Below are 27,357 nucleotides of genomic sequence, written 5' to 3'. Positions count from 1 at the left end.
GCTGCTTTTCTTCTGCTGTGAACTTCATCTCTGCGTTGAGAGAGAGAGAGAGAGAGAGAGAGAGAGAGAGAGAGAGAGAGAGAGAGAGAGAGAGAGGCGCACGCACGGAGGGACACGGCATAACAGAAGAACTGAAGAACAAGATAGAGCATGTCCGAAGAACACCTGGTCACTGTACCCGGGCCCGAATGCACAACCACCTGCAGACGTAACCACCTGTGAACGGTACCTTGCTGCAGTGCCAGGTGGTGGGGTACGGTACCTTGCTGCAGTGCCAGGTGGTACCTTGCTTCAGTGCCAGGTACGGTACCTTGCTGCAGTGCCAGGCTACATTAGGTCCTACTGAGAACTGAACTGTACTACGTCTATGTATGAAATATATCTATCTATCTATCTATCTATCTATCTATTCATCGATCTATTTATCTACCTGTCTATCATCACACGTAAAGCATCGACGGTACTGACGCCCTATGTGGTGTTTCTAGATGTCTCCTTACTGAAGGTGAGTCGTGATCATGACCCCAGCACCACCTGACTGAAGGTGAGTCGTGGTCATGACCCCAGCACCACCTGACTGAAGATGAGGTGTGATCATGACCCCAGCACCACCTGACTGAAGATGAGGTGTGATCATGACCCCAGCACCACCTGACTGAAGGTGAGTCGTGGTCATGACCCCAGCACCACCTGACTGAAGGTGAGCCGTGGTCATGACCCCAGCACCACCTGACTGAAGGTGAGTCGTGGTCATGACCCCAGCACCACCTGACTGAAGGTGAGTCGTGGTCATGACCCCAGCACCACCTGACTGAAGGTGAGTCGTGGTCATGACCCCAGCACCACCTGAGTGAAGGTGAGGTGTGATCATGACCTGACCTTACTGAAGATGAGTTATTAATACCGTCATAACTCGTATCCCATGTTAAAGCTTCTTCTCTGTACATGCCCAGCTTGTTCGGACGGATCTAAGCTGAGCTTCGAAGCTTCGATTATGCTGAGCGGTTCCGGGAAATGGAGGAGGGGGAGGGGGGAAGGCGGACGTCATCCACACAAACACTTCCTCCATTATATGACCCCCCTACACTCCCCCCCCCAAGCCACGGCGCGGACGGACCCCCCCCCTCCACCCACCAACACCAGCATGACCCTCCCCTCACCCCCAGAGCAAAAGCTAATGGGGTCCTGTGTGGTCGTTCTGACCCTGCTGGCCTGTGCAGCCTCTGACCCTGTGACCTCTGTGGCCTCTGACCTTGTGACCTGTCCAGCCTCTGACCCTGTGACCTGTGCAGCCTCTGACCCTGTGACCTCTGTGGCCTCTGAGCCTGTGACCTGTGCAGCCTCTGACCCTGTGACCTGTGCGGCCTCTGACCCTGTGACCTGTGCGGCCTCTGACCCTGTGACCTGTGCGGCCTCTGACCCTGTGACCTGTGCGGCCTCTGACTCTGTGACCTGTGCGGCCTCTGACCCTGTGACCTGTGCGGCCTCTGACCCTGTGACCTCTGTGGCCTCTGACCCTGTGACCTCTGTGGCCTCTGACCCTGTGACCTGTGCGGCCTCTGACCCTGATGGCCTGTGGAGCTTCTGACCCTGGTGGCCTCTTCCGGGTATAGTCCACACACACACTCGCTTCATTATATGACCAGAATGAAAACGTTCTTATTCTCCTTTTCTTTTGAAGAACAGCATGACGAAAAAAAGTATTTAATCTTTGCTCTTGATCTACCTACCCAACATTTATACCAAGTTTAAACCCAACCCGATTTGCCATTTCGGAATTATCAGACTTTTAAATTCCCGTTACACAGACAGATATATGGATAGCAACACTATTGCTTTATTATAGAAAGCTCAGCTTTTACCTGTTTATAGATTCTAAAGATAAGTATAGGTGTGAAATGATGAAAGAAACGCGATGAAGAACACTCACAAAGCATGAACTCATACACGTGAACACACAAAGCATGAACTCATACACGTGGACGCTCATAAATGCATACACACACAAAGTCGCATCGGTTCGAATCCTGGTCGCGGATGGCGGCCCACAGTCCAAGCAGCTGTTCATCCTTCCTTAAAGGTTGGTTAATAAAATGGGTACCCCGCTGTGTGTGTGTGTGTGTGTGTGTGTGTGTGTGTGTGTGTGTGTGTGTGTTTGTATATGTGGGTAAAGTACATATATACAAGGTTAAGAGGTGGAGCGACAAAGGTGTAAATCTCCACCATTGTTGTGTTCCGGGGAGAGGGAGAGAGTTTTATACACTTATGTTGCACCCCGTCTCTCTCTCTCTCTCTCTCTCTCTCTCTCTCTCTCTCTCTCTCTCTCTCTCTCTCTCTCTCTCTCACGTGTACATATACATACACCTTCACACACAAAACCAAAAGACATACAGACACGCACCCCTACCTTTCTCTCTCCCCCCCCCGCCCCCACACACACACACACACACACACACACACACACTACGGACACACACACACAAAGCTCTGGCAGTGGTGTGTTGGGATAGGGTGAGGGTGGGTGGGGAACCCATCCCGTCCCTTGATCCCTACACGGTCCACGACCCGCCAATGCTACGTGGCTGTCCAGGTTTACCACAGCTATAGGCTCTGTCTGCCCAGGCTTTGCCGCAGCTTTTGTTTCCCCTGGCTGCCCACCCTCCCTCACCCTCACCCAGCTTTTCTCTCCTCTCCTCTACAATCTGCTCCGCCTGCTTCACGCCTGTCAGCTCGTATTATTCTTTCATCCAGTGTTTTACGCTTAGCGTCCGCCCACACTAGGTCTGCCAACACTGCCTTATCAAAACGGAGCTATTTTTTTTTTTCTTCTTCTCAAAATCTAAAATGCAACTGTGGTTCTCTTCTTTTTTTTTTCAATAATTTCTTTCTCTGTTTCATCAAATTTTGGAGTTAAAAAAAAAAAAAAAGAATATAGAATGCCATCTTTTCTATGCTTTTATTGAAACAAATGGCCAGAGTGTTTTCAATTGTAATTTATAACTCGTCATTTTTCTTTTTTTTCAGCGCCCCCTTTTAATGTGCATTGTTGCGAATTTTTTTAAATAAGGACAATACTCTATCATTGGCTTGTTGGGGGGGTGACAATGGGAAGCTTAGCAAAGATAAGTTTTACAGACTAATGTATAAAATCATTATATTGTTCACATTGTTCACACGGTGTTGTCATTGTGCGCTACGGGGCTACGAGGGCGGGAGGGAGGGAGGGAGGGCCAGACTTGGAAAGTTGAGTATCATTAATAAGCAGCAAATTGCATAACTCCGTTCGTTTTCGTCGTCACAGACGCCCAGTAGGTATGTTCGGTTTACCTATGGTGTGGGGGGCTTGTGTTGATATTCCGAATGGTACACCAACTACTACTACTACTACTACTACTACTACTACTATTGCTGCTATGACTACTACTACTACTGCTGCTGCTACTCTTACTCCTACTACGCGACAGCAGAGGCCGCTTGCTGGCAGGGTGAGGCTGCTGATCACGAGTAAGGGGATAAGAGATTCCCCACTCCGTAGCGAAGACATACCACTATGATCTCAGCACCTGGTCCAGACCCAGACCATGGAGTCAAGAAACACTTTATAAATCGCAAAGGAAAATAATAATCTGTGTCTCATCTCCGACATTCATCAGATTTCATTTTTCATGTATACGTACACATTATACAAAACAAATGTTCAAGGTAAGATAATCGCATTAGGAACTTTATGACACCATTGGTATTTTGGCAACTTGTATAGATGTTACGATAAAGAGTTTCTTCCATAATACGCAATTCCAGGTTGCACTTTATCTAACGGTGACAGAGAAGCAAAGTGGGCCGTGGTGTCTTGCACTTAGTTAAAGCTAATCTAATTCCTATGCGGAAGAAAAAAAAATAGCAGTTGATGTCATCGACTCTATCTTCGTGCACGTTAAAGATATGCTTCGTAAAATTTATGAAGTGTGATTAGCATACAGGGTCCTCACACAGACACATAAGTAGACGGTAGAACTGATGACCAGTGGGAAGAAATTTGCACTGAACACGATTCGATGATACTGGGAGATCTTAACATACGGGTATCGACTGTAAGTTGGAAGAATCCCTTCTGAGGATCTATGGGAGTGGACTTACATATCGAATGTAAATAAAAAAAAAAAAAGAAAACTACATTATGAATTCCGTGGAGTTGCAAAGGGTAACTGAGGAAAAGGCTTAGGTTTTCATAATCCCTGATGACCGAAAGGCAATTACAGGCATGCTTACGAAGGAGTTCAGAGGCGACAGGAGTTCATCCTCGCTCATTACATTTCACTAGCAGGTTTCTCATCTTGGACACTATGTTCATCTTTGGTCACCCTACTTGAAGAAGAGAGAGAGAGAGAGAGAGAGAGAGAGAGAGAGAGAGAGAGAGAGAGAGAGAGAGAGAGAGAGAGAGAGAGAGAGAGTTTGCCACACGGACGACATCTGGATCCTGGCAGAGGACCCCGCTCCACCACAAGAACTAATTTCAGTCATTCCACACCTCAGCCCTGGACTGTGGCCTCTTTAACTAGGAAAAGTAGAGTCCTCTCCTCCTGTGTTCGAATCCCTAGAGACATATGTTGGGGGGGGGGGGGGGGGGGGGGAATGAGGGGGTTGGTGGGGGAGCGTCATTCCCTCTGCCACCCAGCGCAGCTGCCTGGAAGTTCCAGCTGTTGCTCATACGAGTACGGCCACTCCACACAGGCCGACCCCCAACACACGGAAGTCCACAGCACACACATACGACATTACTACGATCAGACAAGGGGAAGGCGAGCGAGAGGTAATCTCACTTCCTTCATCCTTGGCTACAGGCATGTCTTATCGTTATCTACCCTCCTGTATCCTCAGATCTTCCCGCGCAGCTCCTGGTGGAGAGCATACGGATGCTGCAAGATGTTTATCACGTGGTTACGCGAGTCTACACCGACGGGGCCGCAACAGCCTGGTGGATCATCTGGTTGTTGCTTCGGCAGCCCACAGAGATCGGTTCCTTAAATCGTCCCCTCCATCGTCTCGCAGACTTGAGCAGCCCTACACACACCCATCGAGAGCTGACAGCTATCCGCTACTCACAGGCCTTTCTTATCAACTCTCATTGTCAAGGGATTGTGACTTGTGACTCTCATTCAATCAACCTTATAAGTCAACCAGTCAGTCACCTGCCTCTCCTTCCCTAGATGCCCAAACTGCATCTGCTAACACGCCGCCAGAGCAACCCCCTCAACTCTAAAGGGAAACGAGGAAGGAGGTCAGCCAGGAATTACGTGCGCACATCAGCGACTACGGAATGACACTGTCGATTACCTTAGTTGGCGGTCAACTTTCCGAGCAAATGTCTCCCTCACAAACAAAACTGGACGAAACACTATCGCTCACTATCCCTATGGAAGCGATATATACATTCGCCTCTGTGGTTCCACGTCAAGACACCCCATTTGAAACACGTTTTTGACCTAATTAGATCGATGGATCTGTCATCCCTGCTCATCCGTCATCATCTTTCCTTTGAGAAGTTTGAGATAAACATCTAATTGTGTTCACGTCAAGTGGAGCACCTTGGTCCAGCCTTGGGCTGCCCCTGGGGCACACTGTGCCCCCTACGAGACACGAGACCCACTGTCGACATACGCCCACCAGCGTCAGTTGACCTACGTCCTTGTAAGTACACCCTCCCTTACCAGGGGGTCAGTAGGATAAATACGAACTGACTTACTGTTATTATTATCATTATATCATTGTCATCACGACTATTATCATCGGTACAATTATCATGCCAGTATTATCAATATTATTATCATCATTATCATCATTATATTTATCATCATCAGTAATGAATTCAATTAACATGATAAAGAAAAGAGCAAATTCATTTCTTTCTCTACACTGGATCTATCTCGGCCTCAGATCTAGTGCAAACACAGAGTGATGTAGAAAAAATATTCTCTGGCTTACTTATAGTTAAAGAAGTCTGGATAGTTACAAGATTATGTAGACAGACTCTATATATATTTTTTTTTTTTTTTTTTTTTTTTTTTTTTTTTTTTTATACTTTGTCGCTGTCTCCCGCGTTTGCGAGGTAGCGCAAGGAAACAGACGAAAGAAATGGCCCAACCCCCCCCCCCCCCATACACATGTACATACACACGTCCACACACGCAAATATACATACCTACACAGCTTTCCATGGTTTACCCCAGACGCTTCACATGCCTTGATTCAATCCACTGACAGCACGTCAAACCCTGTATACCACATCGCTCCAATTCACTCTATTCCTTGCCCTCCTTTCACCCTCCTGCATGTTCAGGCCCCGATCACACAAAATCTTTTTCACTCCATCTTTCCACCTCCAATTTGGTCTCCCTCTTCTCCTCGTTCCCTCCACCTCCGACACATATATCCTCTTGGTCAATCTTTCCTCACTCATTCTCTCCATGTGCCCAAACCATTTCAAAACACCCTCTTCTGCTCTCTCAACCACGCTCTTTTTATTTCCACACATCTCTCTTACCCTTACGTTACTTACTCGATCAAACCACCTCACACCACACATTGTCCTCAAACATCTCATTTCCAGCACATCCATCCTCCTGCGCACAACTCTATCCATAGCCCACGCCTCGCAACCATACAACATTGTTGGAACCACTATTCCTTCAAACATACCCATTTTTGCTTTCCGAGATAATGTTCTCGACTTCCACACATTTTTCAAGGCTCCCAAAATTTTCGCCCCCTCCCCCACCCTATGATCCACTTCCGCTTCCATGGTTCCATCCGCTGACAGATCCACTCCCAGATATCTAAAACACTTCACTTCCTCCAGTTTTTCTCCATTCAAACTCACCTCCCAATTGACTTGACCCTCAACCCTACTGTACCTAATAACCTTGCTCTTATTCACATTTACTCTTAACTTTCTTCTTCCACACACTTTACCAAACTCAGTCACCAGCTTCTGCAGTTTCTCACATGAATCAGCCACCAGCGCTGTATCATCAGCGAACAACAACTGACTCACTTCCCAAGCTCTCTCATCCCCAACAGACTTCATACTTGCCCCTCTTTCCAAAACTCTTGCATTTACCTCCCTAACAACCCCATCCATAAACAAATTAAACAACCATGGAGACATCACACACCCCTGCCGCAAACCTACATTCACTGAGAACCAATCACTTTCCTCTCTTCCTACACGTACACATGCCTTACATCCTCGATAAAAACTTTTCACTGCTTCTAACAACTTGCCTCCCACACCATATATTCTTAATACCTTCCACAGAGCATCTCTATCAACTCTATCATATGCCTTCTCCAGATCCATAAATGCTACATACAAATCCATTTGCTTTTCTAAGTATTTCTCACATACATTCTTCAAAGCAAACACCTGATCCACACATCCTCTACCACTTCTGAAACCGCACTGCTCTTCCCCAATCTATATATATATATATTCCTTTCAGATTGGATATATATGGCATGGCGACGAAAATGGATGAAGGCAGCAAGTATTAATATGTACATTTGTACATATATATATGTCTGCGTATGCATATTTATGCATACGTTGAAATGTATAGGTATGTATGTATATGTGCGAGTGTGGGCGTTTATGTATATGCATGTGTATGTGGGAGGGTTGGGCCATTCTTTCGTCTGTTTCCTTGCGCTACCTCGGTAACGCGGAAGACAGCGACTAAATATAATAAAAAGAATGAAATATATATATATATATATATATATATATATATATATATATATATATATATATATATATATATATTACATTACATACGTGTATGCATGCAAAAATGTAAATCACGCGCATACAAATGCATACATACATCAATGAATGAATGAGAGAAAGAGAGAGAGAGAGAGAGAGAGAGAGAGAGAGAGAGAGAGAGAGAGAGAGAGAGAGAGAGAGAGAGAGAGAGAGAGAGAGAACAACACATGCCCCAGTACTCACCAATCTCAGCCAGACGTTGGACTTCATGATCTGGTTCTTCTCATTCTGAAAGGAATTAGAGGATATTAGTGTGAGCGTCCTAAAGGAGGGCCACGTACGTGAGCGAACAGCATATCTAGATATAAACAACTGGGAAATTTGAAAATCAAAAGAAGAAAGAATCAGGAAAAATAAAGGTTATAAGGAGAAAAGATTAGAAAATAAATAAAAGTAAGGAGGAAAAATTCAGAAAAAAAGGTAAGAGAAAAAATAGAAAGAAATAAAGTTTAGGAGAAAAAGTTAGAAAATATTAAAGTTCAAAAGAAATAAGATATAATAATAAAGGTCAAAAGGAGGAAAAAAATATGATAGAATAAGTCAAAAACAGAGTAAGAAAAAGTGACTATGAACTGATTTGCATACATAGTGAAATAATATTACCTGAGGTAAACTCTGTCAATAAAGTCTATATCACGTCTTAGAAGAACAGAGACTGGACTGAAAATTGATCTAGAGAGAGAGAGAGAGAGAGAGAGAGAGAGAGAGAGAGAGAGAGAGAGAGAAAAGAGTTCTAACCTAATGTGGTCTTAGATTTACGTTTAACTTCTACATGAGTTCAAAATATGAACGCGAGGCTCTTCCAGTAGAACTACACCTGTGTTGGATTTATCCTAGTGTGTTGCAGAAATATTTGATCTAGAATTAACATAATTCTTTTTTTCTGCCAAGAAGAAAACTTGTTTCTCCTGGGAGTATATGGCATTTCAGCTTCGGCTGTAAGACACAGGCAAGCTCGTGCCTTCATCACTTTATAAAAGTCTGTGGAACATCTTCACGCTGATTCTCTGGAAAAAAAATATCTAAAAAAGGGGGAGAAAAATGCAAAGGAGAAAGGCTCAACAGGTGCCTTAGTAATTTAAAGTTTCATTTCAAAATCCAAGTGCTGGTAATTGGCTAACTTTTGCCCTCTCCAGAAGCCAAGATGATAGAAAAAAAAAAACTCGTTTTTTTATCTAAAATTTCTCTTATGACTTCTTTTATCAATGAAACATTCTACTACTCCCGGAATTAATTTTCACTATAGATCTAATACGATCATTGTCCTACATTGATGTTTGTAGCACTGCTACACTGTCGTCTTTAATGCGGTTTCGGTGTTAATATTTCCTAGGCTAAGGAATGAGTTGTTGATCCAGCTGACGCCAGGAAATTCTGTTTTGCCTCTGCGTACGTCCTGCAGAACAACACTTCGACTGATTCGCGCTCTCATGAGTAAGTATCTGGTTGTCGATGTTCATGAGCAGTGAGTGTAAGACGCAGATGAGGAGGATAATGATGAGGGAGCGTAGCGTGGGATGAGGAGGAAATATATTTCTCTTTTTATGTATATTGTGAAGCGGTTAAGACACGAACACGAACTGAAACGACGTTTGATGTCAGACGTCTCCAGAGTTTAATGGTGTACACCTCTCGAGGCTGTGTCAACACTGTGACATAACCGGGTACAATTGGAAGATTACGAGCGTTTACAGGTAGTCAGTCGGTGTGAGTGGAAGAAGAAGAGGAAGAAGGAGAGAGGAGGAGGAGGAGTAAAAAAGAGAAATGTAAGCCCTTTACAGAGAATAAGAGAGAACCTTGAGAGTAAAATTAACATCAAGATACGGATAGGTTGAGACACGGATGAGGTGGATGTCTGTTGAGTAAACCTAGCGAAGGTGGTCGACCAGGCATCGATTCTACCTACATACTGGTAGATTAGTGATGCAGGATACATAAGGGGCTGGAGGGACAGGAATGAATGAACTAATCTCAGGATTGCAGCGAAATTATCTTAAAGATAAAGGAGAAGAAGACAAGATAAAGAATACAAGACAAAGGAGAAACAAGGAACATGTAATCATCATTGAAGATGAGGGAAGGTAGAGAACTACCAGGAAACGAAGGTGATATTCGAGGTTAGTTACGAAACCCCCAAGACTATACCTGAAGACTGAAGATTATAGAATTTTCGGAGAGAATATCAAATATTACGGGGATAAAAAAAAAGGATAAAAGAAATCGGTTTCATTTATAAGCATATTGACAATAAAGAGAATTCAAGGGCAGTGACATAAGCCTGGAAAGTTGTGGATCTATTACGGTTCTTTTTAATATCGTTGGGGCGCCAACAAATCTAGAAGGGACGGAACACAGGAGAAAATCGTGGACATACGGGAACCTTTCGGCCTCAAGTAAGATACGGAATATACAAGAAGGACAAAGCGGAGATACGCCGTACAGGAGGGATGAGGGACGTGCATCTGATGCTGATATTCAAATTAGGGAAGAAAAAATATTGTAAGGAAATTCTATGGCGGGTTGACAGACAGAAATTTGAAAGGCTCTAAGATATATATAAAAGTAAAAAAGGAAGAAGAGGAACAAGGAAGGAAGTGGGGAATTCAGGAGAGAGAGAGAGAGAGAGAGAGAGAGAGAGAGAGAGAGAGAGAGAGAGAGAGAGAGAGAACCATCCTGGTGAGTGAAATCATAGAATTCCAAACAGATTAATAGCGAAACATTTGAACGCTTGCGTCAATACATTCGACGATAGTGAGAGATGAAATGTCTTTAGTAACCCCAAGTTATACGACCCTCAGTGAAGACATGAAGAACCAGATCAACTTCTTTCTTCGCGAAGACTATCAAAGAAAAGCGAAATTCGGATCGTCCACGAGGCGGGAGGAGACGCCCGCCCTACAGGTGTTGGTCAAGCCCGCCTTCACTACAAAGCGACTTCATCTAGAGCTATACACACTGAGGTAGCTTTAATCGAGGCTGGGGTGAGAACCCATGAGCCTCAGATTCCTAAAATGCTTACAGGGGGAGGGAGGGACCATCTCTTGCCCCAGGATGCTGAGGTACGAGGGGTAGTTGGACCATCAACTCTGGAATGAGTTTACACGAAGGTACTTGACGTTTAGAGTCCCTGCCTACTCAATCCCCCACTTGGGAAAAGTGATCGTCTAGTATATAAGGTGGATCACACAGTTAAAGGATAAGTGATTAAAGATACGAAAATCGTCCCAAAATAGTGGGAGGTACAAAAGTAATTTACCAAGCCTTAAACACCTGTTTCAAGCAGACAAGACCGGGATATCGAATCCCACAATATAAGGAAGAGATATATTCAGATCCTATGTGATCAACAGCCAGGGTGTGGAGAATTATGTGCCAACAGTGAGGTGTAAAGAGGGAATGATAAAAGAAATGCTTTAAAAAGATGTTATAATAAAGCAGGAAACACACACCCAGGCATTTTGGAGGGGATATGGGAAACTCGGGAGTTGTTTTGATTTAGGCAGATGCAAAAGGACCAGAAATAACTACATCCAAGAGATGAAGGAAGCAAGGAAGGGGTGAGGTATGAAAGCATCACGGGTGATATGTCAGTACAACACCTCAGAACTATTTAACAAATGTATATAAAGAACAAATTAACAATTTAAGAACCAAATCATTCGACTATTAAGCCAAGGAAAGGAAAAGTTACGGATGATGGCAGACGACAGATGGTAGGACTGGGAGAGGCAAATGTGACAGGAAAACATGGCTCGTCACTCAACTCTAACCATCGATACGTGGAAATAACGACAAGACTCGGTAACCCAGAGACAACCTTGTTAGAGGGACAAGTTCCCCCCCCCCCCCACCTCCATCCCCCAACTCGGAGCCTCCCCCCTCCCCTCACCTTGCGACCGTCGCAAGGTGAGGTTTAGGTGACGAGAACAGACAATTATCACACGTACGTTAGACAGGCGAACTTAGAAAAGTGGTAATGAAAGTAGCATTAAAAGCGAGTCGATTTAAAGATAAGATCACTCTTTCTGAGAACCACTAGGTACAGACAGTATCATTTAAATGCCCAAGGAGCGAGAAGATTTTAAAGGCCTAAGCGGTGCCCTACGGCCTTTTAAATAATTTACATGATATTGTGTTTTGCTAGATGAAGTTATTCTAATTGCTTAAGATCCTTATCTTCTGGAATATCAAATATTGCAGATAAAATCCTCACCATCTTTAAAAAAGGGGAGAAGGCATTTTAGGGATAAAAACCCCACCGTCTTTAAAAAGGAGAGAAGGCATTTTAGGGAATCCTTCGTCCCCACAGGATAGGATCAAGTCAGATGTCCAGACCCTTCACAGAGACGTGGCAGTAGGTCATTCGTTGGATGTACAGTATGGCCCACTCCATCGTCTACGCACCAGCGAGGCCAGCAAGGGCGTCGTGTGTGATGAGCCCGAAGTGAACCGTGACCATTTCATCTACATCTCTGAACCATACTGGGGGCGTGGCGGCACCGTGGTGATCACACGGGGCTGGCCCATCGTCATCCACCCCTCGCCAGACCTGTAGTGTATCGTCTCCTTCCTTCCTCTCTATTGGTGTCCGGATCCTCGTCAGGGAGGTTCCTAATCCCCCCCCCCTAATGGCATATAGTCCCTCAGATTACCTCGGAGTCAGGTTAACCTACGCGCCTCAGAGAGCGTTGTGTGTGAATGTAAGTGGGATTCTAATGTAATCGACACCACAGAGACAGGGAAATTTACGATCACCACAAGTTGTCGACTCTCCTCCACACACACACACACACACACACACACACACACACACACACACACAGACGGTCAAGATATTCAACCTCATCGGTACCACTCCACACGTCCCTTACCACCCATTTGGTCATAACCTTCGTGCATTGGTTTTATGGATCTCTGCAGACCCTGATGAGCAACCCGAAGTCTAGGACTGGTTCTACACAGGTCAGTTATCGATCCAGCAGAACGTGATCGTGGACAGTGGCTGACTCGGTGTCCTGCGGGCGCAGAGTGTGAATGGTATGATGACATCATTACAGCTACGGAGGCCTAAGGTGGCATTGTTCCCCTTATAAGTCGCTCCTCCTTGTAAAGGAATGTAAAATCTCGAAATACGTGGTACGAAGGATTCTCAATACCACACAAAAAAAGCCTGAATCATGTCCATGCCGTTAAGAAAAAAGAAATCAGACACACACACACTCTCTCTCTCTCTCTCTCTCTCTCTCTCTCTCTCTCTCTCTCTCTCTCTCTCTCTCTCTCCTTCCCCAGTGAAGAAACACTTCGCTACCATCCGTGAGAGGCTCTCCCTTCTTGGCACCATCTGTGTACCCCCGGCCCTGCCTCCAGCTCTGGCATCCCCCCCCCCCCTGAGTCACTACAAGAATCTGATGTAGCCAGACAGTTCTCCTACACCCCCCCCCATTACCCCCCCTTCCCCCCTCGTCAAGATGAATTGCTCCTCGTCTACATCCACAGACCGACCCATGAGATTGTCCAAGCGAGTTCCTTTTTTCTTCTTTCCCTGAGCTAACCCAGCTTCCCCTGCTCCATCACCAAAGCCTCCCTCCATCAGTCCAAATCTCCCAGTGGATGATCTCATATGCCACGCGATCACAGCCTCCGACAACCCAGCAATAACTCATCTCTGTATTACGACTCACCGACACCACTCGAATCCCCAGCTTACCTGTGAAAGTGAGGTCTTCGACGGGACTCACACACACACACCTCTACTTCCATAGACTCTCGATCGGCAGTTTGGTGATCTACAAATACCTCTGCCACCCACTGCCTGGCCGGCTGTTCCTTATCTACCAGAATTTATATAAGACGTTAAGACATCTGTGGCTCTCGTCTATAATGACTGCACCAGAGTTTTCGACCGAGTCATCTAAAAGACAGTCATTACTAAGCCCTCAGTACTGGACTGTATGCCTTGCAGACTCAAAGCGAGTGTTGCCTTTCGAACGTTCCATGGCCACCTTTCAGTCCCTCCCTTGGGGCGTCCCACAGGACACGAAGGTGGAGCATTGGTACTTCCTCGTCCTTTTGAAAAATAGATGCCTTTACTGGATATGAACCTGGTCGATAGGATCATGTTGACAACTCTACCATTACTAAAAATGTTGACAGCAGCTCCCAAAACTACACAACCCTTCACAATAACCTTAACCTCCAGAGCTGGACTATCTACAACTACTTCACCATCAACAACAAACGAGACCATAGTTTTACACATGATCTCGCCTTCGTTCAATATCATCCCACTACTGTCTGTCTTCGTCCCATTCGCCTCCAGGATGTTCAGTTCACCAAACTTATCTGTGTCATTCTGAACAATGAAACCGATGCAGAGGATACGCATCATAAAAGTGAACAAACAGTTATTTGAAAAAAGAAGATAAGAAATATTTTTTCCAGGATAAAAGTGATGGATGGATGGTTCAAACTGATTTATGAGACAGTTTGTGAATGTCAGTCAGGTGTTTTTATCCAGAGAGTAGATAATGTGTGCGAGTAGGTAGAGAGGAGGGTAAGTGGTTCCAGCTGGTCTGCGGAAGGGATGTGTGATGTCACCATGGCTGTTTAATCTGTCTATGGATGAGGTGGTGAGAGGGGAGCAGGCATTCAGTCTACAGATGTTTAAATAGTTTTATGAGAGTAGAGAAAGTTTTACAGATGGGTTCCCCACGAGTGTAGAACTCCCTCTCCATACAGAGCAAACAGGTAATAACGAATGAATAATTACCCAGCCACACATGCTCAAAACCAGGTAATTATTCCTCTCGTGCACTGATCCCTTCCTGGCGTCTAGTTCCTCATCAGGGAGGTTTCTGCCCTCCCCCTCCTGACACCTAGTTCCTTATTATGGAGGTCACTGACTCCCCCCCCCCCCTCCTTCCTGACACCTAGTTCCTCATCAGGGTGGTTCTGGCGTCCTCCTTGCATCTAGTTCCTCGTCAGGGAGGTTCCTGTCTTAACCCCCTCCCCCGGCATCTGCTTCCTCGGTAGGTAGGCAACAGCGTTGCAATATACACACCCTAATACCTTAGAGGTAGTGCTATTGTCGGAGGGTCTTCCCCCACCACCCACCTTACCCCCCTCCTCCCAACCCTCAGCTTCTGGAGGCGTCTCGTTACGACCGTCTTGTATGTGGGGAAACACTTCTGCCCTCCAACCCCACACAGATCTGGAGGAGGGAGCATAGCAGTCCAGCGATATCTCCTCTCTTTATATCTGTCTGGTTTCTCGTGCCATGTTTGGCTAGTTGGTTGTTGCCATGTGTGGCTAGATGGTTGTTGCCATGTGTGGCTAGTTGGTTGTTGCCATTCTAGCTAGTTGGTTGTTGCCATATCTGGCTAGCTGGTTGTAACTATGGCTTAAGGTGCTTCTATACTGACGGATTTGTGTGTGTTTCTGTACATTTGTATTTGTGTATGTCTCAAGTATGTGTTTGTGATTGTCTGTATGTCTGTGGTCATTGTAGTTATGACAATACTTTCTGTGGTTACTATTTGTGTGTAATGTGAAGGAAGTTTTACACTCGTGTTGCCCAGTCTCTTAACCTTGTATACATGCCATGTCAGTACTCGTATGCGCATGCCCACATATACACACTCCAGTGTGTATGGATGTGTGTTTGTGTATGCATAGTTGTTTTTGTCCTTATACTTTACATATGGTTGTGTTGTATAGTTGTAGGTGTATGCAAGGCCTTATATGTGTTTTTTCAGCAGCGTATGTGTGGGTTTTGAGTATGTATGTATATAAGCTTGTGTATGCATGTGTGCGTAAGTGTCTATGATTTTGTACGTAGGTGTGCACACATATGTGTTTCTGCCTTCATATGTACGTACAATTATCTATCAGTACTTTATGGGAGTGAGTTTCACACACTCGTGAGGCCCCATCTCTTGAAAATAGTTTCTCCTGTACAACCTTTTAAACACGGTATGTTGTCGATTATAGAAGCAGATGTAAAGACACTGGTGTCTAAGTAGAGGAGAATCCTTTACCTGAAACTCAAGGTCGGGACTCAACTTAAATGTACTTGACAGTGTCTTGATACAATTTGCTGAGGAACTTACTCACGATGAGAACTCATCAGATATCTATAGTTCTACCTACAAACGAGGATATCATTTATAATGTTGAAGTTGGAGAAATTTTTGGAATAACTGGTTAACGGACAGATTCCTTTTGAAGTAAATAGCAACACTGCATATAGTGCTGGTCAACAAGAAAGTCGCGAAAAAATACAAGGCTCTTAGACTTGAAGATTCTAACGATCTCGCGATTGCTCTTGACATGCAAAACTGGAGTGGAATACTCATAGAAAACGACGTGGACGTAGATTGGATGATCTTTAGTAAAACTTTCAAAGCAGTGGAGGAAACAGATGTGCCAATGTGTAGCAGAGGGTCCCTTTCTGAGACAAATCCGGATTGTGGAACGATGAATCAAAGAAGAGTCTTCTGTCTTAGAAGGTAGCATAACAGACATTCGAATAGATCAATAACGAACAAGAGAAAATATGCAAACTTGCAAGAGAAATCAAGTGACATACGTCACTGCAAACGTCAGAATGAAGCGGATATTGCTGAAAATAGCAAAAGAATCCTTTAGTGAATTTTATAGTTATGTTAAAAGCAAGAGAGGCATTACCTAGTCGGCTGGTCCATTAATTGCGGAAAACGGTGACTTAATTCAAGACCACGAGGCCATGGCAAAATCTTAAGATTTTTTCTTTTTCATTTACAAACAAGATCAAAGACAGAACTCATGTTCCTAATCCTATTCCCGCGTTAAGAGAGGGAAACGTCCTGCAACATACTGGCATAAAAAGTGATGATATACTTGGTGCAACAAACGGAATATAGAAAAAACAAGGAGCCCAGATCAATTCTATACAAGGACAATGAAAGAGACGAAGAATGAGGTTGCCAAGTCCCTCACTGCTCTTCTCAGCAAGTCACTTGCACGGAAAAGTTCCAGAGGAACTTAATGTTGTCAATATGACGACGATATCAAATAAGAAAAATGTAGTCAGCCATTCCCCAAAATCACCGTCCAATCAGCTTAACGACGTCTGTTGTTGGAAAGCTTATGGAAACCATTGTTTGGGAAAAGACTGTAATTCATGTACAGGACAGCCACTTGATAAGCGTTTCTCGACATGGTTTTCCATGATATCGCTCACGTTGACACATCCACATAATTTCTTGCATGATGCAATCAACATGTATGATGAAATGTAAAGCAAGTGATATCTATTCAGATTCTCAAAAAGCATTCCATATGGTTCCACATCAGAGATGACTTCCAAAAGTTAAGTCCCATGGTATAGATGGGGTGTTGTACTTCTGTGGATAAGAAATTGGTTGACTGGCCATAAACAAAGAATAGTGACTGATCGTCATTAGGTAAAATGTTTAAAGTGGTGTGCCACAGGGATCAGTCTTGGGACCGATTTTCTTTCTCATGCACGTGTAACAATGATATTGATTACTGGGCGGCAATGTAAGATCTGAATTCGCAGATGATAGTAAGCCGAGAAATAATTTACGAATAAACTTGAACGTCCGCAGCTTTAAACTGTCATAAAATTCATGAATTGGAATCATATATGGTCAATTGGTTTTGATATCGAAAGTGAAAAGTCTTATAAACAGGTAGTCAAAATGAGATGGAGAGCAACAGAATGACATTTTCTGAGCTCCAATGGGAAAAGACTTGGGATGGATAATCTCTGGTGACCTAAGGCTAAGTAAGCATAGCATAAAGACAGGAAAAGAAGAGAACAAAATTCTTGGATTTATAAGAAGAGCTTTCGAAATCTAGGGAAATTATCATGACTCTTTATAGTTCCCTGGTGCCTCCCATCCTTGAGTCCTGTGTTCAGTTATTGTCACCTCGCTTGAAAAAGACACAATAGAGAGAACAGAGCATCGAGCTAGCAAGCCCATTCTTGTACTGAGAAACAAGTCCTCTATGGGTATCTGCTTGTGTGGTGCTTTGATGGTCGTAAGTATGTCTATGTTGTTCTTGTGGCTACATATGTTTTTGTGTAATTACCTGTTCGTATGTATTTGTTTGCCTGTGTGTGTATAAACATTTCTCTCTATTCTGCGCCATATTTTTTTTTTTTTTTGCCTTGCACATTATTCATTGACAGTATTTCATTTTACCTACACTTCTACATTATATCATATCACTTTCTTGTGTTTCTCTCTCGTCCAAGTCTCTAACATAGGCTGTTCTCATACTCTGTTATACGATGTTCCTTTGCTATGTTAGATGAAGTCTCTTGCATATGTTGTGTGTTCCCTCATGACCCATTTTGCATGTAGCATCCCCGCCCACCCCACCCTGGATGTATTGTATATACTCCCTTGTGTTGCGTTCTTCAATTCCCCCTTCGTCTGTGTTGCCTTTCATATGTTGTGCATAGTTCTATGGCTGTGTTGCATCGTATTCCTTGTCTGTATTGTAGGTTATCCTTGACAATGTTGCACGACATCCCCTGCCACTAGGTCAAGTTGTGACCTTCCTATGTTGCACGCTAGCCTGTGTCTATCGCGCAAACTGTGACCTTTCTATGTTGCACGCTACCTTCTGTCTGTGGTGCAAGCTGTGACCTTCCTATGTTGCACGTTACCGTGTGTCTATGGTGCAAGCTCTGATCTTCCTATGTTGCACGCTAGACTGTGTCTATGGTGCAAGCTGTGACCTTCCTGTGTTGCACGTTACCCTGTGTCTATGGTGCAAGCTGTGACCTTCCTATGTTGCACGCTAGCCTGTGTCTGTGCTGCACTTAAAGGTGATGGAAGCCACGAACTTGCACGTCCCCAGCGGGAGTGGTGCCTCTGTGTTTGCCAATATATTGTCTTTTTTTTTCCGTTTGGAAGGGGGGGGGTTGTCTTTTTTTGTGGGGGGGGGGGGAATGTGAAGGTTTTGGGGATAGTATGAGAGACTGGGAAGGGGGTAGAGGGGGGTTAGTGATGTCTCGCTAGTGTATTGTGATCTGTTTTATGAATTAGCTTTTATTCATTTTTTTTCTACTTCTAAGAACCGAATCAGTGAGAACCAAATCGTCGTTTGATTTATATGAAGCATTATGTAAGAAAACCTTCCTTAGATAAACATCTGTTGCATACGAACAGTTGCATACGGACCAAGCAGAGCTGAGGAGAGACCCTGTTATACGGACCAAGCCGAGCTGAGGAGACCCTGGTATACGGACCAAACCGAGCTGAGGAGACCCTGGTATATGGACAAAGCCGAGGTGAGGAGACCCTGGTATATGGACCAAGCAGAGCTGAGGAGAGACCCTGTTATCCGGACCAAGCCGAGCTGAGGAGACCCTGGTATATGGTATACGGACGTTGTTCCGGTCGAGGTTGGCATCATCAGTATGAACACAGAGGCGAGGCGAGGCGAGGCGAGGCGAGGCGAGGCGAGGTGGGGCGAGCTGAGGTGAGGCGAGGCGAGCTGAGCTGAGGTGAGGTGAGGTGGGGCGAGCTGAGGTGAGGCGAGGCGAGGCGAGCTGAGCTGAGGTGAGGTGAGGTGGGGCGAGCTGAGGTGAGGTGAGGCGAGGTGAGCTGAGCTGAGGTGAGGTGAGGTGGGGCGAGCTGAGGTGAGGTGAGGCGAGGTGAGGCGAGCTGAGGTGAGGTGAGGCGAGGTGAGGCGAGCTGAGCTGAGGTGAGGTGAGGCGAGGTGAGGCGAACTGAGCTGAGGTGAGGCGAGGCGAGGCGAGCTGAGCTGAGGTGAGGTGAGGTGGGGCGAGCTGAGGTGAGGTGAGGCGAGCTGAGGTGAGGTGAGGTGAGGCGAGGCGAGGTGGGGCGAGCTGAGGTGAGGTGAGGCGAGTGAGGGGAGCGCTGGGTGAGAGAGAGAACCTTTAGCTTCGCTCACCTTTATCATTCTTAACGTCTGACCTCCTCAAAATCCATCCTCGGGAGTCGGTATATATATATATATATATATATATATATATATATATATATATATATATATATATATATATATATATATATATATACGGACATAATATATATCATCTTTATGTTAGAAAGTACCAGTTACACACACAAACACACACACACACACACACACACACACATGTATATATACGTATATATGTATATATAATCACTGGCCACATACGTCGTCAGGGTGGCCCTGAGGTACTACCCCTACTGTCATGGTGGATAGATAAAACCTTTAGAACCTCCGTGGTGTAAAGGTTAGAGATGGTGACAGCGACGCATTGGTTCGAATCCTGATCGCGACAGTTTGTCCACGATTAACCCAGCTGTTCATCCTCCCAAAGGGCTGATCGATGAAATGTATGCCTTGCTTAGGCTAAGATATTCGGGTGTATATATATATATATATATATATATATATATATATATATATATATATATATATATATATATATATATACAAAGAACCTTGAAAAAATAATTACAAATCAGTCAGGTATTGTACAACGTGGATGACGTGTACAATATGTACAACGTACACAACGTGGATGATGTGCTCTGTACTTACCACGTTGATGAGCTGGATGAAGGCCAGGCCGAAGGACACATCCACGTTGTAGGTCATGTTCTCCACAGGCCGGATGAGCTTGTTGTACCCACGGAACAGATCCCTGACCAGTCTCTCCTCATCCTCACTGCACACGCCTGTCGGAAGAGGAGGAAAAACACGTCTCAGGGTGAGGTAGGTACTGTGGGGTCCATGTCAGAACACTGGCATGAGTAAAGTGATTCAGTACATAAATATATATATTTTCAGGGCAGTGTGCAACATGGGGACACTTCAGAGGGAAGGGAATGTCCCCCATGGACTTCTATAAGTCATTTGGGACATTTGGGCTGATTCAGGACATGAGATACTACCCAAAGGCATTTGGGAACAATCACAAGGTATTTTAAGACAGGATAGCATCTAAGGTACTTAGAGGTAATTTGGGCACTGTAAGAAAAAAAAAAGCAGGATTATTTTTTGGGAGGTAGTTGGACGTTCCTGGTAGCAATTCAAGGTATGATGAGGCACGAGGAGACATTTCAGGGTATGATACAGTGAATGAACCCACAGACACTGGTGAATACTTGTAAATACGGAAGCAATCACACCGCTAGTTCGGGTGTCAGTGATCATGGCATTATAAAATGCTGAGTTACATACATCATGGGTTTACTGAAGGTCTTTTCAGAGAATCATGGAAGTGCTCACGGATACTGTAGCGACGATTTAAGACCCCGAGACGTCTGAAAGCATCGTTAGGCATTCATAGTCCTTTTCAAGAATTTATGATCATACGAGGAACACTTAATCAGTCCTTCTAAGTGGTGGATGAAGCCCTTGGATATTTATTTACATACAGGATTACTAGAAACATACTGAAAGATAAGTTCAGGTACTGAAGGACACTGATGAAGCGCTTGAGTATACTGTGAGGTGCGGGAGTTACAGGAGAACAGCCTGACGGAGGACATGAGATGTTACGAGTCCCTTTACGACACTGTGGACGAAGGTGAGGCAGGTCATGACAGTAAGAGCAGCGAGGAGACTTCCCAGAGACGTTGTATGACTCTCTCGTGTGGTGTGGTGAAGGACGGACGCTGGCGAGCACCATACAACACCAGGGAACGTGAACAGAACACACACTGTGGAACTGTGAAGTACAGGGAGAGGAACCGTGAGGATGCGGACACCTGGGGACACGTCGGGATACCTGAGGTCATAATTAGATATCTTAAGACACGATGGGGGACCTGGGGACACGTTGGGACATCTGGGGACATGGTGGGACATTTGAGGACACCTGAGGACACGTCGGGATACCTGAGGTCACAATCAGATATCTTAAGAAACGAAGGGGAACCTGGGGACACGTTGGGACGTCTGGGCACAAGTTGGGACGTCTGGGCACAAGTTGGGACGTCTGGGCACAAGTTGGGACGTCTGGGGACATGCTGGGACGTTTGAGGACACCTGGAAACACTTCAGGATACCTGAGGTCACAATGAAATAACTGGGGACATGGTGGAGTACCTGGACATACTGTTGGAGTCACCTGGGGACACACTGGGACATGTTGGGACACCTGGGGATACGTTAGAGCACTTGGGGACGCGTAGGGGTGCTTTGGGGTCACGCCAGGACACCTGGGGACGCGAAGGGGTACTTAAAGAAACAGTGAGCACCTCCCGGATATACTGCTGGATACTTAAGAAAAGTTTAAGTGTTGGACAGACATGAGGAAGAAACACATGAGGTTTAAAGCAGGATATTCGAAAGGCACTTAAGGATATGAGGAAACGCCCGCAGGATACGGAGGGTGCTTGAGAGGACGTCAGAATATAACGTAACGCTGGAGAAATATACTTTAGGATACAGCTGGGTACTCGGAGAGGAGGACAACATGGAGGCACTTCTTGTGGACGCGTTTCTAGACAAGGAGGCTCAGGGATCTGACGATATAAGAGACGAATATTTGGTGGTTAAAGAGAGAAAGTTATAACATCTTTGATGGTTTACTGAATATTTTTAGAACGGTCGAGAGGAACGCTGAGAGTCTTGCAGGGTCGAGGGGGACGTGCCTCAAGAGGTGGCAAGACACTTTACCAGAGCCTCATGATGAGGCAGGGAATGGCGACCCCACGTCAGAGCCCTACGGCTCGTCCTAACACCAGATCGGAGGTCAAAGACGCCAAAAAACAAACAAACAAACAAACTAAAGAAAAAAGCTTGTAAGGAAAGCAAGATATATTAAGAAATATCTCGAAGTTACAGGAGAGGCAGACAGTGTTACAGGAGAGGCAGACGGTGTTACAGGAGAGGCAGACGGTGTTACAGGAGAGGCAGACAGTGTTACAGGAGAGGCAGACGGTGTTACAGGAGAGGCAGACGGTGTTACAGGAGAGGCAGACAGTGTTACAGGATGGGCAGAAAATGTTACAGGACTGGTAGGGAATGTTCTAGGACGGGCAGATAATGTTACAGGACGGGAAGATAATGTTACAGGACGGGAAGATAATAATTACAGGACGGGAAGAGAATGTTACAGGACGGGAAGATAATGTTACAGGACGGGCAGATAATGTTACAGGATAGAAAGAGAATGTTACAGGACAGGCAGATAATGTTACAGGATGGGAAGAGAATGTTACAGGACGGGGAGAGAATATTACAGGACGGGGAGAGAATATTACAGGACGGGAAGTGAATGTTACAGGACGGGAAGAGAATGTCACAGGAAGGGAAGTGAATGTTACAGGACGGGAAGATAATAATTACAGGACGGGAAGAGAATGTTACAGGAAGGGAAGAAAATTTTACGGGACAGATATGAGATGTCTCAAAATGTCATAATAATCTTATTCCTTTTTATTTCTGTCGTCAAAGCAGACAATTTACTGAGGACGTCTACCCATAGTGCGGGCAGTGGCGCAAAAGTGGATTCAGAGTTCAAAAATGATCCAGAGACTGTGGGCCTCAGTGACTGAAGTACATAATAGGTTGCATAATGAGAAAAATCATAACAGGGATTAGGCAGCGTTGAATAAACATCATGTAGCAACTTTGCACGGTAAGCCATGACAATAGCAATTGAACAGTTATGACTGGATTATGTAGAAATGATATATATAAAACAATAAAACTTTCTATAACAAGCAAAGTTTGGATGCCTTTTTCAAGCAACTGAGGTAGAACAATCGTTAATAGATGAAATGTTTACACATAACGTATGACGTAGGATAAGAATCACCTCCGAACTCAATAACGTTACAACAGACGAGGACACAATGTTGTAGGGTCTGGGAGAAGCTTCGTTGGCAATGTTTACATTTTGGTCTGTTTATTGTTGTCAACGGGAGCAGCAAACTACCAGGAGTATCTATAGCCCAGCCCGAGTCGAGGGATTACAGCATTAAGGTGTCTACTGTTCCTATTGGTTGCAAGTATACGTGGACGTGTATATATATATATATATATATATATATATATATATATATATATATATATATATATATATATATATATATATATATATATATATATATGACTTATGGGAGGTTAGGTTCAGTTGGTAATGGGATCAAGATGATGATGGGCGGCATTACTGACTCTCAATGTGAAGATAATGCTACACTCGAGGAGAGTGTTTCTGAGATGCCTCACTCTGCAGGCACTTAGTGACACTGTGGTGTAACGTGGAGGAGCATTGAGATATCTAGAGAAGACATTCATGAAATTCTTGAAAGGCATTGAACCCAACTGAGGCTCATGATTCTGGTGAATTGTCACCACATGGGCTGCGGTGAAAGGCGCGAGATTCTCAATCAGACAAACCTCTTGCAATAACCTTTCAAAAGTCGCCGGAGAGAGACAAACTGCTAAGGGAACGGAAATGGGCAACGGTTACATCTGTACATATGAAAAGACACCAGGGAGACGAAGTGATCTGTGGAGTGGCCTTTCGGACAAGTGTGGTCTGTCAGGTCCTGGAAAATATCATCAGAAAGCAAATGGATGACTTTCTACTGAAGAGAAATTTCCTAGGAGAGAGAGACAGCATGATTACAAGTCACATTAACAAACTTCTATGATTTCTACGAGAGTGTGAGCTCTCTTAGACAAAAAGGGAAGGCTGGGTGTGTTGTATGTATATGGAAAGCGAGAAAGAAACTCACACTGTATCACACGGGAGGCTGATTAAGAAGCTGGATTATCAGGTAGGAAGAAGGGGAAGACTTTGTCAATGGAAAGTTTATCATTGTGGAAGGGAACACAGGACGCACGTTAAGAGAAGCTGCTCAAAATGGACTGAGGTCATCACTGGAGTGCCACAGGGTTTTGTTCTGGGACCGTTACTCTTCTTGATCTATGTAAATGCCTTGCCAGAAGGTATGGACCTCACCTCAACATGTTTCCAGATGGGACAACAAGGGTCATAAGGGAAGTGAAAAGCGTGGAGGATTCCATCAGCTTACGAGAGGATGGACCTTAACGACTTAGAAATCGGTTTGATACATGAATAACTGTTCAATCCGATTAGGTACGAATTAATAAGGGTGGATTACATCGAAAGAAGACTTCGATATGATCACCATCTGCCAGGAAAACAAACTTCAGGAATCCGTTAATAAGAAAGATTTTGGAGTCGACATCGTTCCTAACCAAACCTAACCTAACCTAACCAAACCTAACCTAACCTAACCAAACCTAACCTAACCTAACCAAGCCTAACTAAACCTAACCTAACCTGTCGTCAGTCTCGCCTTGAGGGAACAGTTAGCGAGACCAACTGTCTGCCGGCAAATATCAGACACACACACAATGTTCATCAAGGTGTTCTTATCCTCCGTAGCTCAGCCATGGCCTGCAACAGCTTTTCGAAAGATTGGTCCTGAGTTTACTATAAAGGAAATATGTATTTTCTAAAAAAAATCATGAAGTAGTATAAATTTGTTCATATACATTCATGAATGTTTTTGAACATTCACTTGACGTCACTCATTCATATTCAGTCCAACAGACGTATTCTCTAGAGGTGATGAATGATTAAAGACTTATGCATCTGCATTCATATCTATTCAGTGGGTAATTTTCATTCAAGAATATTCACTCGAATATTCATATGAACGCCCCCCCCCCCCCACCCAATCACCATATGTATTGTGGTTCATAATTCTCAAATCATTAAAAGAAAAAAAAAATATCATGCCTGAAATTCTATCGATAACCATTCATTCACTTTATTCATTCCTTCATTCACAAGCTTCTTGTAACCATTCACTACTGAATGCCCTTGGAATGAACACACTAAGATTATCCATAATCATTTGAATAAGCTCATAAATCTTGGGTATCTCGCGATAGACATAAATATAAATTGTTCTTAAAGTTAAAGTTATCTACTCCTGTGCAGTGGGTCAATAAGTATACATATAATACAGCGTCACATTCACGGACCAAAAAAATAGAAACTAAAAATCATAAACATTCGCCTATACATAGTTATTCACAATAATTTTCACAATCTGATGATTTTTTTTCACAACCTGAAGATTTTTTTTCACAATCTGAGGATTTTTTCACAATCTGTTTGAGGAATTTTTGATCATCCAGTTTATTTTCTTTTTTCACCGTTCATTTACAGATATATATATTTTTCGTCATTCCTTCAAAAACTCTTCGTCGCTCTTGATCGATATTCTGCACTAACGAGCGACGACTGCAATCATATCCATCATCTTCATTGATGTTGTGACAACTCTTACTCTACGTCATCCATAGCAGTGACGCTTTCACAGTACCGACCATCATCAGATGCATCACTGTTGGCAGTGAACCTCATCGTATGTGTGTTTGTTTTTCCTTTTTTGTTGTTTCGTATGATACAGGGTGTGTGTGTGTGTGGGGGGGGGGGGGGGGGTCAGCTGGGAGTTAGACCTCAACCCTTTAACTTCCGGGTCGGTGAGTATGACGGGGGCAGGGGGAGCTTGTGTGCCCAGACCCCTCCCCCCTTCCCGGGGTCGATAGGCCTCCCTCCCCATGCTGGGGGTTGGGTGGGTCATTACGGTCTAGGGGAGTGCCGCCCCCGGGGTTGAGGAGGGGGGGGGGGGAGGCACGCGGCCAGGTGATGAGGCGGAGGGGAGAGGTCGTCACAGGTGGGTGGGGGGGGTGAAGTGGGGGAAGTAAAGGGGGAGATTACGAGAGCGGGGTGAAGGGAGTGAGATTAAAGAGGTGAGGTACGTGGGCGAGGCCATGCATAGTGGGGCCAAGACCGGCCAGGACCGGTCAAAACCTTCCAGGACTCGCCAAGATCGGCTAAGATCTTGCAGGATGGGCCAAGACCGGCCAGGACCGGTCGAGACCTTCCATGGCCTGTCGAGACCTTCCAGGACCGGTCAAGACCTTCCAGGGTTGGTCAAGACCTTCAAAACCTTCTAGGACAGGCCAGGACCGGCCAGGACTGACCAAGACCTTCCAGGACAGGCCAAGACCGGCCAGGACCGGTCAAGACCGGCCAGGTCACAATCTTTTCCTGATGGAGGGAGCCATGAGCAACGTGGGGGATTTATCGGTGAAAAATGCAAATGTTATTCCGGCATTCAGTTCTTGAACCTGATGGTCGGGGGTGTAAGGTAATGCAATCCTTGACCAGGCCACTTCTTTTCCAGTGATCCAAGCTGGAACAATCTCCTGGATACGCTGCCTGGAAAAGTCCCCTAGACCTGCTGTCTGGAGCAGCCTTCTGAACGCGATGCCTGGTACAGTCTCGGACACGATGCCTGGAATAGTGTTGGATACGATGCCTCGAACAGTCTCATAAACAGTACCTGGAACAATTTCCTGGAAGCGTTGCCTGGAACAGACTCCTTGACACACTGCCTGGAACAGTCTTCTGGTGCCCTCCCCGGAGCCGTCTTTTGAATGTTGTTGCCAGCAAGTCTCCTGGACACGCTTCCTGGAACAGTCATCTGGACACGCTGCCT

At 44.9% G+C, this 27,357-nt stretch overlaps 1 protein-coding gene across 1 annotated transcript in view; it reads right to left on the bottom strand.

Moving 5' to 3' along the window:
- Positions 1-26,216, bottom strand: part of LOC139755761 (acetylcholine receptor subunit beta-like 1) — an 88,821-nt gene extending 62,605 nt beyond the window's left edge. The window contains exons 1-5 of the mRNA XM_071674387.1: positions 26,140-26,216; positions 21,918-22,020; positions 21,588-21,828; positions 20,396-20,532; positions 8,006-8,050 (exon numbers count right to left, since the gene is read on the bottom strand). Coding sequence (XP_071530488.1) covers positions 8,006-8,050; positions 20,396-20,532; positions 21,588-21,828; positions 21,918-22,020; positions 26,140-26,216 — 603 coding nt within the window. The remainder of the gene's footprint in view (positions 1-8,005; positions 8,051-20,395; positions 20,533-21,587; positions 21,829-21,917; positions 22,021-26,139) is intronic.
- Between the last annotated feature and the right edge of the window lie 1,141 nt (positions 26,217-27,357).

Source organism: Panulirus ornatus, chromosome 20, assembly GCF_036320965.1.
Source record: "Panulirus ornatus isolate Po-2019 chromosome 20, ASM3632096v1, whole genome shotgun sequence".
Lineage (NCBI taxonomy): Eukaryota > Metazoa > Arthropoda > Malacostraca > Decapoda > Palinuridae > Panulirus > Panulirus ornatus.
This window is presented reverse-complemented; position numbering and strand designations above follow the sequence as displayed.